This window comes from Podarcis vaucheri, assembly GCF_965113315.1.
Source record: "Podarcis vaucheri genome assembly, chromosome: 6".
Classification (NCBI taxonomy): Eukaryota; Metazoa; Chordata; class Lepidosauria; order Squamata; family Lacertidae; genus Podarcis; species Podarcis vaucheri.
The window spans coordinates 95995735-96011534 of record NC_138764.1 but is presented as its reverse complement, the minus strand read 5'-3'; the positions used below and the strand labels follow the sequence as shown (position 1 = coordinate 96011534).

Genomic DNA, 15800 nt, shown 5'->3' with positions numbered 1-15800 from the left:
CCTAGCCTAGCTAGCCTAGAAACGGACATTCTTGGTTGATTCAAACATGATACAGTCTGTCTTGGATTGTACCATTTCAGACTGCAGGTGAAGGATCTGCTTCTGGGATTTATTTATTTTTAAACATCCTGCAGGTCATGGAGAGTTAGCACATTAGGGAGAAGAGTCTATATTGCTTGTTAACATGGAGACCTTTTAAATATACGATTCCCACATTCCAGCCAAGATATTAGCATGCACTGTTTCTGCACATTTTAATTGACCATTAAAGATTGTGGAGGCCTATAATGATGTACAAGGTCCTTTGAGCACAGTGCCCCAAGCCTTTCTGGGCTATAGGCAAAAACACTTAACACCTTGCACCAAGGCCTGATTAAGGTGGTGGTGGTGAAATTCCCATAATAAGCCCCCCACCCGCTGCCCACACAAAAGCTTGAAACAATGTGCCACAAAAAGAGTCTTGTGGCATCATAAAGCCAACAAATGTATTGGCAATTCTCCCCCTCCCCTTCTCTGAATTGCCATCATTGTTATTTTTACCTTGTGTCCCTTGTGTTGTGATTTTTCTCCCACCAGTAACCTGACCATAGTTTCCCAGCTTTCTACGGCCTGGTGGTCCCATGCCGTCACCATAAATATTGTCTGCTCCGAGGGGATTTGCACCTGTTGGGTGGCGTAGATAGTCCCATCTGTCCTCACCTTGAAATCCAAGTTGTCGGTTTCGTATTGGATTCCTTTGCTCTCAGAGCAGCCGCTAAATTTCACTGGGGGAAAGGAGACAAAAAGAGAGGATGGTGGTTATTGAAACTGTTATTATGCCCTCGATGTGCGCAGCACTTATCAGGGTAATGTAAGCAACAGCAACAAAATCAAGATAGGTTCCTGCTGTGAGGACCTTGCATTCTAAATATGATGACAGAGGAGAGGCGAATAGAGGGAAAAAAGAAAAGAAAAAGGAGGACAGTTGCGAGAAAATGCAGTTTGCACACATTTGGGGTGTGCTTTCATTGGCAAAGAGGGCTATGACATAGCTCAGGGAAGTATGGTATAAAGTTAGAGAATTAGACTGGGAAACCTGGGTTCAAATCCCTTCTCAACTAGAATGCTTAAGAGGTTACCTTGGTGGCTCTCTCAGGTGGCTCGTGTACCACTGAGAAGGGCAAACAAAAATGATCAGGAGGAAGACCACCTATGACGAGAAGCTACATTGTTTGCATGCCGTCCAACATTTTTGGATCTGAAACTGGGACACGTGTCTTCTGGGATGCGCTTCCGTTCATGTCACATGACCTGCACAGAGTTCTAGCCACCAAAAACACTGGGGGGGGGGCCTAGAACTTCACAGCACCCAAAATGGCTGCTGAGATCGCACGTGAAAAAATGTGATGCTCCATTTTTTCGGGGCGCTTGGGAGGTCTGTGTTTGGGACACTTCGTTTCACAAAAAAGATAGTGATATGACTCTGAGTGAAGTATAGGTGGGTTCCCACGAGGCAAGACACAGTGATAACATCAAGAACCTTTACTGAACTAACAGAACTGGACAACAGGGGCAAAGCAACTGCTTATATGCATTTCTGAAGGCCTGGGCTACTCCCACTCCCAACGTGATTGGCTATCTAAACTTCCAAGTTGCGAATCATGACTGCCGCATTCTGGATTAATTGCAGTTTCTGGGTCACCTTTAAAGGTAGCCCCACGTAGAGTGGATTGCAGTAGTCCAAGCGGGAGATAACTAGAGCATGCACCACTCTGGCAAGACAGTCTGCAGGCAGGTAACGTCTCAGTCTGCGTACCAGGTGGAGCTGGTAGACAGCCACCCTGGACACAGAATTGACCTGCACCTCCACGGACAGCTGTGAGTCCAAAATGACTCCCAGGCTGCACACCTGGTCCTTCAGGGGCACAGTTACCCCATTCAGGACCAGGGAGTTATGAGACCTTTCTCATAACACCAAAAGTGATGAACCACCAATGAAGCTGGATATTGGAAGTGTCAGGACAGATAGGAGAAGGCACTTCTTCACACTGCGCAGAGTTAAACTCTGGAACTCGCACCCATTGGGAGCAGTCATGGCCACCAATTTGGATGGCTGCAGAAGAGGATAAGACAAATTCATGGAGGCTGTCAATGGCTACTAGCCATGGTGGCTATGCTGTACCTCCACAGCTGGAGGCCACAATGCCTCCACATACCAGTTGCTGGAAACGGCAGGAAGGGAGAGGGCTGTTGTGCTCAAGTTCTGCTCCCCAGGCATCTGGTTGGCCACTGCGAGAATGGGATGCTGGACTTAGATGGGCCAGGGTGAAGAGTCGGTGGAAGGAGACTGGAAAAAGTTTAAAGACTATATATAGAAATATTGTAAAATTAAGGAATGTTAGAAAAATGTTGCAATGAAATTACATGGCTTTAGTAGAAATGTCATAAGGAATTAAGTATAAATAGATAAATAGAAAATTAAAGGAAAAGTATGGCAAGAATGTGTTAAGATAATTATAGAAGAGAAAACAGAGTAAGATGGAAAGGAATTGCTGAAACAAATAATAGAAGTGGAATACAAAAAGGGAGGTGTGAGGAAATCGCTGGAAATAAGTGAATGAAATATAAGATATTGAAAATGTTTGAGATGTTTTAAAATTGTTTTTGCTTGATTTGTTAGTCCATGTAGCGTTTTTGTATTGTATTCGTATTGTTTTTCCTTTTTTCCTTTTTTCCTTTCTCTTTTTGTTTGTAGTGTTGTGTTGGAAATTTTGAAAAAGGAATAAATATCATTTAAAAATAAATAAATAGATGGGCCATTGGCCTGGATCCAACATGCTATTCTTATGTTCTTATGTGAGGAGGGAAGGGAGAGGACGCAGCACTGGGCTGCCATTCTCAATGATAGACCCCTCTTTTAATCATCACATCTGGAGCCAGCCTAACTTCCATGTTTCAGTGTGTAGCTTTTGGGCTCTTCGTGGGCATCTGGCTGGCTCCTATGAGAACAGGATCTTGCACTAGATTGGCCTCTGGCCTGATCCTGCCGACTTTTCTTATATAAACTTATCCATCAGGGTTCTTCTTGGGTTCAACCTAAGCTAATTCCCATAATTATTGCGAGGACAAAGTTGTCACGGCGGCCACTTATGATGAAATATGTTCTTTTGGGAGAAAGGGCAAGGCAGATCTCTGATCAGCAACTTCACATAAAGAGGAGGTTGGGGGAGAGAGCTGAAGGGAGAAAAGAAAAGGAGGACGAGAGAGTTCAGATGGGAAACAAAACCCCATAAAAGGACAGTGGCTGGATGTCAGGCCATTTCTGACAGTGTGCTTGATGTTCTCAAAGAAACATCAAGGAAATTATATAACGGTGTATTTGACCTTTCAAGAAAGCTCTTGAACTTTACTACCATTCCCAGAGAAACTGCTAGTGGCTATTTCTAAAAAAGTCCTTTCTAAAGTTTCATTACATCTGAGAGGCAGTCGATCCCCACTGCTATGAGTGGATTCCTCTCTTGCCTACATTATCCACTGAATATGATGAGAAGCAATTAGCCACATGGCTGGTTTGTCATTTTGTGAAGCCTACAGCTATCTACCTAGTCTATGGGATGCTTATGCATGCCTTAATGGCAACTTAAATGTCCATAATCATCCCGTTAACAGATTTTATTTTTTTACTTTTGGGTTGGACGACAATTAAAACGCTCCACTGAAACCGAATCCTTCTCTCCAACTCAGACATACACTGTCAGTCTGCTTGACAGCCATCTTGCCCTTCCTTATGAAAGAGATTTGAGACACTGTGACACGATACGTACTAAGGAAATGCAGCTTAAGTAAATGCCATCCGGTAAGCGTGTTCATACTGTAGAAACTACAATTGTGTTTTAATAGCTCGTTAATTGAAAAAAACAACAACAGAGGCCTCAACAGATGGTGGGGAGGTGTGTGTCAGCAACAGGCTGGATGAGAAACAATGGGAGCCACCAGCCCAAGAGCTCCCTGGGGAGGACTCTGAAGATGACACCTTAGAACCTGGAGCCTGGTGGTGGAACACTAGGCAGCAGACTGGGCATTGTTGGCCAATTGGTGCCAAAGAAGGATAGAACTTTTTTTATGTATGCAACAACAGCAGCAAGAATGCTTATCGCAAAGTATTGGAAGACACAAGATCTGCCCACTCTGGAAGAATGGCAGATGAAGGTGATTGACTACATGGAACTGGCAGAAATGACGGGCAGAATCTGAGACAAGGGAGAAGAGTTGGTGAAAGAAGACTGGAAGAAATTCAAAGACTACTTACAGAGACATTGTAAAATTAATGAATGTTAGAAGGATGTTGGATAGAAACTAAGCGGTTTCCAGCTGTAATGTTTTGAGAGATGTGGGGGGAAAAAGGTATTACAAATGGGTAAAAGTTTAATGGTAAGGATTTGCTGAACTAACAAATCGAACTGGAATACAAAGAAGGGAGGTATGAGGAGGTCCAAGGAAATAAGTGTATGGAAGTTATGTTATTGAAAATTAATGAGTGTTTAACTGTTTTTTATTTTATATGTTTATTTTTCTTTCTTTTTTTGTTATATCTTAAAAACTTTTAATATATATATATTTTTAAAAAAGAACACTAGGCAGCAGAAGGGAAGAGCTAGGAGCTGATAGAAATAGGAGACAAGTGATCAAGGAGAGTCCAGGATAGGATTAGAAGCTGAAAGTCACAGAGTGCACACAGACAGTCCCAGTCCTATCCGCCACCTCCCCCTCCGACTCCCGGCTCAAGGAGAATCCTGCATGCTGAGCAACGTGCCAGACAGGTCCAGAGGAGGAGCCCACCTCCTCAACACAGCCTTCGTCTGCTTGGGAGGGATCCAGAAGGAGAGGCTGGAGGGGAAAGACATGCCTAGGGCTAAGTTTCAGCAACACCTACACTGAGTTAGCACAAACCAGGGACATTGCTGTTTTGTTGTTTTTCTGCTAATGAACAGCTAATTGCATTCTGTGCCTTCTGTGTGTGTGTGCCTGCCCTGTGGATGACCTGCCTTGTTGATAGCTCCTTGATGGAGGTGGAAAAGAAACTTTATATGTTATCCTTAGAACCACTGTGTGCGGTAGTCTTCATCCAGTGCTGCTGCTAGGGCTATGATGCACACCCTCTCATGTAAAGCAGGGTGAGGGCAAAGCTTTTCTATGGCAGATAGGTGGCGAGTGGAAGCTTACCCTAAAATGACAGAGTCAGACCTACAGGACCCTGTTCACAATTAGTCCAATGAGCAGAAGATAAGATTTTACATTTGCCACCTCCCTTCTCTTTCTCTGCATATATCTGTATATAAAGGTAAAGTAAAGGGACCCCTGACCATTAGGTCCAGTCGTGGCCGACTCTGGGGTTGTGGTGCTCATCTCGCTTTATTGGCCGAGGGAGCCAGCGTACAGCTTCCGGGTCATGTGGCCAGCATGACTAAGCCACTTCTGGCAAACCAGAGCAGCGCACGAAAACACCGTATACCTTCCCGACCTATTTATCTACTTGCACTTTGATGTGCTTTCGAACTGCTAGGTGGAAGTTTTTAATGTCTAATGCTGTATTGTTTTTAATATTCAGTTGGAAGCAGCCCAGAGTGGCTGGGGAAACCCAGCCAGATGGGCGGGGTATAAATAATAAATTATTATTATTATTATTATTATTATTATTATTATTATTATTATTATTATTGGTGGGCAGGAGCAGGGACCGAGCAACGGGAGCTCACCCCGTCGTGGGGATTCGAACCGCCAACCTTCTGATTGGCAAGTCCTAGGCTCTGTGGTTTAACCTACAGAGCCAACCGCGTTCCATCTGTATATCTATAATGGTGGCAAAATAGCCACATTCAGGCATCCAGTGCCCTCAAGGGATTCTAAGTGTGTTAGGGAGAATGTGCAACGGTCTGGCCCTGCTGCCACTCCATATACATAGGCCAAAGGCCCATAGCAGTTTCAGGTATGTATGTAGACTCCCTATGCAATTTAGAAACGCAATCATGTGGGCATCTAAATTGTATGGAGAGCATGAGCAGAGAACCTGCTTTGGCTCTTCCACTCATGGACCATGGTGGGACTCGGCTGTCAGGGATGAAATAGATGTGGTGGAAACAATGGGTTCAGCTCCACTCTCCCAGCCCACAGGATTGTATTCATGTTTGCCACGATGCCCAAAGAGGACTTATATAAATGTTGGTCAGTCAATCAAGATATATTAGTCAGCAAACCCTAATACTTATGTTAATGTATGCTGCTCTGGATTTGAACCCTGGAGGCATCTAAGGTACTGGGGTTAAATGCATTTGGCTAATATCTTTTTTAATCCACCGTTTTTTACCCTGAAAGCCATCTCACAGGTTCACTTTGACTTGCAAAGCTGCCTGGTAACATCCAAGAGAATAACTTGTTTTTAAAACATTTACTCTCAAATGGACAGTCTCAAGATGATTTGCAGCTTCAGCTTGCTTCAATGATTTATACATAGTTTGGGGGCTCAGTCTGAATATTTTTTGTATATATTTGATACTGTAATATTTTAATGTTATACTTTTGTTTTGTTTTTACCTTGACTCCCCCCCTTTTCTTTTAAATAAGCCTTGCTGCAACCAGTAGTTTGGTGTGAGTAGACTAGGTCTCTAGCGACAGTTAAAAGATAGCTTTGGCATTTGATTTGCAGATGCATTGAGTGAAGACTAGACACAGACTAGCGCATATATTTTTAAATTACTCTCTTCTGGCTCATTTTAATGGCAGTCATAAGTGATATCTTCTAGACTAAGAGCAGGAACAGACAACAGTTTCTAAAGTCATGAGCATTGCTGGAGAAGCATTTTCCATGAGACAAGGCCTCATTTCATTTGCCCCACCCTCAACTAGGGTCCAGAGGTTGAGTCTAGCTGTTTTTGACTGGTTCTCTGTTTGGGGTCTATATGTTATTTCCAGGTATGGATGGCATCTGATGGCAACTTTTACCTGCTAGAAGGAAACACAGCAGCATAAGAGTAAAGGTAAAGGGACCCCTGACCATTAGGTCCAGTCGTGGCCGACTCTGGGGTTGCGGCGCTCATCTCGCTTTATTGGCTGAGGGAGCTGGCGTACAGCTTCTGGGTCATGTGGCCAGCATGACTAAGCCACTTCTGGTGAACGAGAGCAGCGCACAGAAATGCCGTTTACCTTCCCGCTGGAGTGGTATCTATTGATCTACTTGCACTTTGACGTGCTTTCGAATTGCTAGGTTGGCAGGAGCAGGGACCAAGCAACAGGAGCTCACCCCGTCACAGGGATTTGAACCGCCGACCTTCCGATCGGCAAGCCCTAGGCTCTGTGGTTTAACCCACAGAGGGAGGGGGATAATTTTCAGCTACTCCCCCCACCCCCCACAGTGCTCTGTATGTTAAGTACTGGAATTTAATTTATTGAAATTGTTAATGCTTCTATGTATTACTATGTGTTTAAATCTGATCGGTTGGTCACTGAATTCTAGAGAGTTCTCATGGGACTGGCTAATGTTGATCACATGGGGGGTATCTAGTGAAGGAGAGACTTATGTGAAGCAAGATGACTGTCTTTAAGAATCCACTGTGAACACTGCTAAGTTGAATTGAGTGTTGGAGTGCTCCTTCTCTGCCTGAAAGAAAGAGAGCAAAGCTGTCAGAGAAGGTAAAAATGGAAATATCTCATAGGAGCTGCAACACATATAATTGAGATACAGAAGGGTGAAAGTGCTGAGCTCCGGAAAGAGAGGAAAATACAGTTGTTTGGAAGTTAAAAGAAGAGACAGTGAGCTCATGCTTGGAGAAGCATGTAAATATTATGTTTTAATTCACCTATAAGTTTCTGCAAGAAAAGTTTTTTGAATATTAAAATCTGGACATTGGGTTTAATTTCCAAGAAAGTGTGCCAGTCATATATGTGATTTGAGCTGTATTTTCGCTGCCCTTTCATCAAAGCTGTACCCCTTTAATCCTACTCCAGAGGGTTGAGGAACCCTCCGAAGCAAGTTTAGGGAGAGTGTGGGTTGCTGCAGGGGGCATTGCTGCAAATTGCTTTTATTCCCTCCTGGATATGGATTCTCTTCTATCAGCAGATGGTCACTGTTGGAGATCTCATTTTGTGTTTAGCCCACCATTTTCTGGCACCAAGCAGAGACCTTTTCATTTGCTCAAGGTGTGTGTGTGTGTGGAGACAGAGAACAAAGTCCTAGGTCTTTCTTTTTCTTCTCTGCTGCCAGCATCGTTGGGATGCTTACTTCAGAGCATGCATTTCTGAACGTTTTATATTGCTGTCATTTCATGCCACCATTAGTCCCTCCCGGCGTGCACTCGCAGGTTGCAGAAAGCTATGCACTCTCGTGATGTTAAAAACCTATCAGTAATTCGAAATACTTCTTACTGCTGTTCCTAGGCTCCTCCAGCATCTCCCCCCCCACTTGCAAATATTTACGAGGGTGGAGTAAAGCAAGTCCACTTTAATGAAGTGGATTGTACTCCTCTTAGAATGGGTGAGAAGAACCCAGTTTTTTTGTGCTGAAGAAGATAATCTCCCACAGCCTATTTGCTTGAACACATTGAAATATCTGTAGATACGAACATTCATTCATTTATTTGGTAGGCAGATGCCTTTGGAACTGTCACCTACAGAGGGGTGGAAATGACAAGCCAAGCCAAGAGCAAGTGTCACATTTGACTGATAAACAACGATGGATAATGTCCTAGGTTTTTTTTGTGGGGTGGTTGTTAGTGGGGGTATCTATGCAATTACTGTGGGAGAATTAGGTTTTAAGCAATTTCACTGTCACAGCTTGCTCAATTTAATTACAGTTTATTCCAAAAACCCAGGAGGGGAAAAGGTGCTTCGCTGTTTTGTTCTGTGAAGCGAATTCCACCCCACCGCAGCCTTTGCTTTCACCTTTTTATTGCCATTTGGCATGTGAAAATGATCTCGTACACCTGCGACGTGCAAAGCATCTCAGTCTTGACATTTCCGCCCCCACAATCAATGCCTCCCACCTCTGACGCTGGGCAGGGGGGAGAGGAAAAGATTGGTTTCTATGGACTAGGTGAAATAGGCATTTTTGGACCCCTTTCTAAACCGGGACATTCAGGAAATGGTATGTTGCCATTAAACTTGTCTGTCATTTCTTTGGACTATTTTAAACATAGGTTGCAAAAATCAAAGCGCTGGGTTTCCCGACTGCACTCAACAGCTTCGAAGATCAGCTGTGGAGGGAAAGGACCAATTTCCTGTAGATTTTGGGGTGCTGATTCACATGTGCATGAGAAGGGCTCCCTGACTCTTGTAGCATCATTTGTCACTCCCTCCAACAGCGCCAACAGGATTGGACTAAAAACACAACACTCCACAACAACAATAATAAAAAAATTAGCCCAATTAGGATCCAAGATGTCCAGCAGCCACATAATTTTGAGTGTCAGTTGGAAAAGAAAACTGGAGGGTAGGTGAAATGGAGTATACTGGGGGGGGGGGGTAGGGAGCATGGATAGCTGGCTGGAACCTTAAACAGGAGTGCTCCTGTTAGGTGAGGATACACACTGCAGCATTTTGTTGCAGATTCTGCTTAAAAGAGCAACTTTAGAACACTGTTCAGATGCTTGGGAACATTAAAGTCTCCAAGTTATATGTTATCTTACAATCCTTACAACAGTCCGGTAAAGGATATATGGACCTCTGAATATGTGCAGGCCTCCATCACATTGTCAGGGGTCCTCATCAGATTCCTAAATGTATGGAAGAGCTGTCTATATGTAGAGTCCATTTTCATATTAACAACAGCAGTAGATGCACAGTGTTAAATACAGTGGTGCCTTGGTTCTCAAATGCCTTGGTTCCCAAACCCCGAAAACTCGGAAGTAAGTGTTACGGTTTTCAACAGTGGGTTTTTTTTAAGCCAAATGTCCGATGTGGTTTTTGGCAATTGTTTCAGGGGATCCTGCACCTTGGTTTTCGAACGTTTCGAAAGTCAAACGGACTTCTGGAACGGATTAAGTTTGAGAACCAAGGAACCACTGTATTTGGCGCTTTTGGATTTGCTATTTATTTTGCGTTTTTGTTTTTGAGGCTTTTCGGTTAATTTGTTTTTGTGACTGTGTGGAACCCAGTTCAGCTGATTGATTAATTGTGTGACTGCGGAAATGGATAAAAGTCCTCCCTCCAAACAATGACCATCATCAGAGCAAGTAAGAAAATAATAATAATTTTAATTTCCATCATCTACAATACTGTCTTATTTGTTTTATAGCACAGTACATTGATTATTGCTTTTATTTTATGGATCAATGGTCTCGTTAGAGAGTAAAGTTCATGTTAAATTGCTGTTTTAGGGGTTGTTTTTAAAAGTCTGGATTAATCAGTTTTGCATTACTTTCTATGGGAAAAGCGCGCCTTGGTTTGGAACGCTTTGGTTTTGGAACGGACTTCCGGAACGGATTAAGTTTGAGAACCAAGGTACCACTGTATATATACACTTTAGCAATACTAAAAATACTTAAACATCTGCTTATACCACAGCAGGTTGCTCCAATATGCTGCTCTTGAGTCTTGTGTCACCGTGTTGATTTCTGTGCTTCGTTATCTGAAAATGACTGCCTCGAAGACAAAAGGCCCTCTGTGATTTGCTAATTATTTCTATTAGTTTAAAACAACGCTGGCTAAGGACAGGGGAAGCCAGGAGAGAAATCAACTCTCCTTTTAGAAACAAGCTGAGGCCCTTGGTTGTCAGGAGGCAGGAGGACAAGAGAAGCCACCAAGGGCATCTTACAGGCAGGGATGCTGTTTCAGGTGTCCGGAGGGAGGGAAAAGGGATTGCAGGAGGGCAGGGCTGGAGAATTTGTGGTCCACAAGTTGTGGCTGGGTTACATCTCCCATCACCCCAAACCATTAGCCTTGCTGTCTGGAGCTGAAGGGAGTTGGATTTCAATGACATTTGGGAGGCTACTGGTTCCCCAGCATGCCCTCCTACATACATCAGATGAAAATAGTGACACCTCTCACTCCCTCACAACTGACCCTCCTTGACGCCCCATTTTTGGCTCCTGTCCCAGAGCATTTCCTGTCAGAAGAATGGCGAGTTCCTACCACCACTTCACCAACGGGACACAGCACACACACCCTCTGCCATCCTACCCCGTAATCCTGATTTCCTTTAATTTTATGGTAGAAGAAGAAGAGAAGAGTTTGGATTTGATATCCCGCTTTATCACTACCAGAAGGAGTCTCAAAGTGGCTAACATTCTCCTTTTCCTTCCTCCTCCACAACAAACACTCTGTGAAGTGAGTGGGGCTGAGAGACTTCAGAGAAGTGTGACTGGCCCAAGGTCACCCAGCAGCTGCACGCGGAGGAGCGGAGATGCAAACCCGGTTCACCAAATTACGAGTCTACCGCTCTTAACCACTACCCCACACTGGCTCTACCACACTGGTAGGTTTACAAAAAGAAAGAAAAAAAGGACACTGATAAATACATTTTATAAAGGGGCAAGATTAGATGCAGATACACAAAGCATTTTCTTTTTTAATGAAGACTCCTTGAACTCTGCTCCCCCTTTCTTCCTGCCCAGGGCAGCCCTGTCCTCTTCCTGCCCCTCAGAATTAGCACATCATGGGGGGCTGGGTCACAGTGATGACAGCTTCTCCTCTTCTTCACCTGCTCTCCAGCAGCCAGTACAAGCTGCCCAAGGAAGGAGGCCAGCAGCGGCCATGGAGAGGCAACAAGATTGCAGCTGCTATTGCTCAGGAGAAGCGCCGGTTCGTCCTCCTGGGGGGCTCGGCGACAGCAGCACTGGCTGGGAAACAGGGACACTCTGGGATCATATCAGAAGCCGGGGTGGCTTTCATAATTCTGGGACTGTCACTGGAAAATCAGGACTCTTGGAGGGTACGCAGTAGAGGATGCAAGCATTGACAACCTGCTCTTGGAGATATTCCAAATTATATTGCAAACGAAACAAACAAACAAAAGCAACAAGGGATTTTACCCAAACCTGGTCTGGCTCTTTTTCTATATCTTTGCAAGGTGTCGCAGACTCAAATAGAGATGGGGGAGTTTGCATTTTGGTTCAGTTTGCATTTGAGTATGAACCTATCTAATTTGGATTTCCCCAATCAATAAATGCACCAACATGCACCTGCCCATCAGAAGTTGCACTTGGAAGTTTGCAACACAGTTCTCCAGAGAGAACAACAATGTGTACAAAAATGCCATATGCTAGGGGAAATTGTGCATGTGTGCGGACGCACACACACACACAGTATCTATTTGTGAAAATAATGTCAGAATGCATCATTTCAGAGGACGATGCTTGCACAAATGTTGGGGGAAATAAGCAGGCAAATGCACACAACTTTCAATGAGGGCTTTTAAAAAAGTTTTTGAATCGGAGGAGCTGAATGTAAGATTGCAAAAAAATGAGAAACAGAGAGTAACCAAAACTGACAGATGCATCCAAGTTTGAGGCTTGGATTCTGGCACAGGAGCCAGGTATCTCTCTTATGACTGGGATAGCACTCAGGTGCAAGGAACTTTGGGTCTGATCCCTGCTGTGACATTTGTGCAATTAGGTACTTTTAAACTTAATTCTAGACTCTGCGGTCTGAAGGAGGGGGGCTCCCTCTTTAGATAGCAATGTGCATTGCTTCACTTACTTCGAAATGCTGCCTTGCAGCAACTGAGAACATTCATGCTCATTTTGCAGAGCAGGAGCTGAGACGTTTGTCCCATGAGACCAGGGCCCTGCTCTGTCATGCTCTGTCCCATGAGACCAGGGCCCTGCAGGATTTAACTTCCTTCCGCAGGGCCTGTAAGACAGAGCTATTCCGCCTGGCTTTCAATTTGAACTTAGCCTGATCTTTTATTCCCCTTCCTTCCTTCCTTCCCCCTCCCCTTTTTATGAAGATTACCCACTCTGGGATCCCACAGCTAATTCTCCCCTGGTCGTCTCACTGGCCCAAATAGGTCTAATTTAGCCAGCTAGCCCTGGTGATCATCTAATGTTTATTGGATGGATTTCCCCCCTAAACTGATTTTTGAATTCTGAATTTATTGTTATTCGCGTTTCATACTGTATTTTAAGCTGCTTTCTGTTGCATCAATTAAGTGTTTTAAATTTGTTGTTAGCCACCCTGTGAGCCCGGTTTTTTGAACCAGGAAGGGCGGGGTATAAATAAAAAAATATTATTTATTATTTATTATTACCTGGTGTAGACACTGCTTCTTATGAGCTAAAGCCCCACTTGTAATAAACGGAATAGCTTGCCTTGAAAAGAAAGCTAGCAATCAATCTTAATGGGTGTAAACTCTTCTTCTAAATCACAGGACGCTGGTGAAATTACTTTCCTCCTGGCTTTAGGGGATGTTGTGTTCACATCCTGCGCTCTCACTCTTGCGCCGGACGGGAGATTGGACTGCATGACCTACAAGGACCTTTTACAGCGGCATAATTCTATTTAGAAAGCTGAGAATGGCTGCAATTTGCAAGGGAAGCAACTTTTGAATTAAAGAAGAAAGGGGGTGGGGGGGTGGGATATGGCTGCCTTTACTCAAAGCTCAGATCTCCCCAGACTCAGATCTACGTTTCTTTGACCAGCCTAAAGTCTCACGAACCACTGTAGACAGTTAGCGTTCAAAGGCTGCAGGGTCTGTAATTAGGGTTCGAGATAAACAGCAGAGCTTTGCATTTTATCAATTTTACATGGGGGTTGGGGAGAGGGGAAACCGTGTTTAAAAATATATGTGCGTATCAGCCTGTGGAACGCTTCACTGATGCTTATCAGAAGCTTATGCCAGAAGGCGCATCAAATGCCCACCAGAGAGAAAGTGGGCATAGTACCTTCATTAGCAGGAGTTTTCGGTTTAACCCTTTACCCTCATCATTTTTAATTGCTTGCTCTGTGAAGGGAGGGCGGGTGTCGAATTGGGGGGAGGCGTCCCAGGTGATGAATTGAGCAGTCCAGCGAGTTCGCTCATGTGCCACATGTTGTATTCAAGAAGTGTGCGGAAGAACACAGCCTTTCCATAGCTGTGCATTTCTGAACCAATCCTTTATGAAGCATTCATTCTACCAAGCTAACAGCCAAACCCAAATATTTAATAAATAATAATAATAATAATTTTTTATTTATACCCCGCCCTTCCCGGTTCAGAAAACCGGGCTCAGGGTGGCTAACAACAAATTTAAAACACTTAATTGATGCAGCAAAAAACAACATAAAACGTGAATAACAATACATTCACAATTCAAAGATCAATTTAGGGTGAAAATCCATCCAATAAACATTAGATGATCACCAGGGCTAGCTGGCTAAATTAGTCCTATATGGGCCAGCGAGGAGACCAGGGGAGAATTAGCTGTGGGATCCCAGAGCGGGTAATCTTCATAGGGAGGGGAGGGGAGGGGAGGAAGGGGAATAGAAGATCCGGCTAAGTTCAAATTGAAAGCCAGGCGGAATAGCTCTGTCTTACAGGCCCTGCGGAAGAGTTCCTACCCCACATAGACATAGGAGCAACCCCTAGGGGCCAAGGGCTCTTCACCCTCCCAATATTTGAGGGAGCTGAGCCACCCAAAATTGATAGGCATTGCCATTCAAATAGTGTTCGTGCAAAGCATCATGTGATTTATTATGTGGGGCAGGGCTTACCTGCTCCCCCATATTTTATTCAAGTTGGCACCCTGCACATAGACAGCCATCTTTGGAACTCCCTGCCTAATGAAATGAGTTCAGCACCTTCACAGTACTCTTTTTAGCACCTGGTAAAAACCTTTCTGATTAGGCATGTAGAAAATGCCATGTGGTTTAATCTGGTTTTAGCTTTTTGGTGATTTTAATTATCTTTTTGAAGATCTTAAATAGTTGTTTTTATGGTTCTTCACCAATAATTTTATTGTTTTATTCTTTTTGTAGGCTGTATTCCAATCAAACGGTATATACATGTTGTGAAATATAAATATGATAAACTCACATCAGCAAAAGAAAAAGAAAAAAAGGAGGACACAGATTTGCAAGTGCTAATTTATGGGTGTACACACAAATTTATAAATGTTGACTATAAGTTAAATACAAATACGATACATCCCATAATATGGCATGTGTGCTGCTCCATCCACTGCCCAGGTACTAACTGTTGACGGGCAATTTAAGGCCTTTCTTCCTCTCCCTTCTCAGAGTTCTTTATTTTTAATCTGGACTTGGCATGCTAGTCCTTTAAATGAATTGCTCCATCAAACAGAGAGCTGTCCTCTGAGAACTCTTCAAACAGAGGACTAATATCTGTAAGGAAGGACACATAGCCACTGTATGCTGGCCCGCTTTAGAACTGATGTTCCAGGTCAGGTAAACCATGGTTTGCTAGAACAGACATGAACACTGGGCTTGAGTTCTCCCAATCTTCCTTGAATCCCTTAAAATAAGCAGCACACAAAAAAAGTTGGGTTCACTGTAGGGTGCTCTCTCAGTGTGCAATGAGATGAGAAAGGGGCAGGGGACCCACCATTTGACAGTGGAACGGTCTCCCTTAGGAGGTTGTGGCCTCTCCTTCCTTGGAGGTCTTTAAGCAGAGGTTGGATGGATGCTTTAGTTGGGATTCCTGCATTGCAGGGGGTTGGACTAGATGACACTTGGGTTCCCTCAACTCTACAATTCTATGATTCTATGATCTTCCTTTTTTTTGCTTTAAAAAAGAAAAAGAGAGGGAGAAGTAAAAATGATCAGGGTGGTGAATTTTGGATCAGTGGTTATTTAAACTCACGGGAGAATTGGAATACAATAAATAACAACAACAA

The 15800-nt window shown here is 43.8% G+C and overlaps 1 protein-coding gene across 8 annotated transcripts in view; it reads right to left on the bottom strand.

The window, feature by feature from the left end:
• The window catches only part of CDH4 (cadherin 4), an 819766-nt gene that overhangs the window by 332716 nt on the left and 471250 nt on the right, over nt 1–15800 (bottom strand). For 3 of the 8 annotated variants that reach the window (XM_082225899.1, XM_082225900.1, XM_082225906.1), the window contains one exon: nt 541–764. In XM_082225899.1, the coding sequence (XP_082082025.1) occupies nt 541–764 (224 nt within the window). Of the gene's footprint in view, nt 1–540; nt 765–12666; nt 12719–15800 lie in introns of those variants that run through there. The other 5 variants (XM_082225902.1, XM_082225903.1, XM_082225904.1 and 2 more) reach the window with 3 other exon arrangements.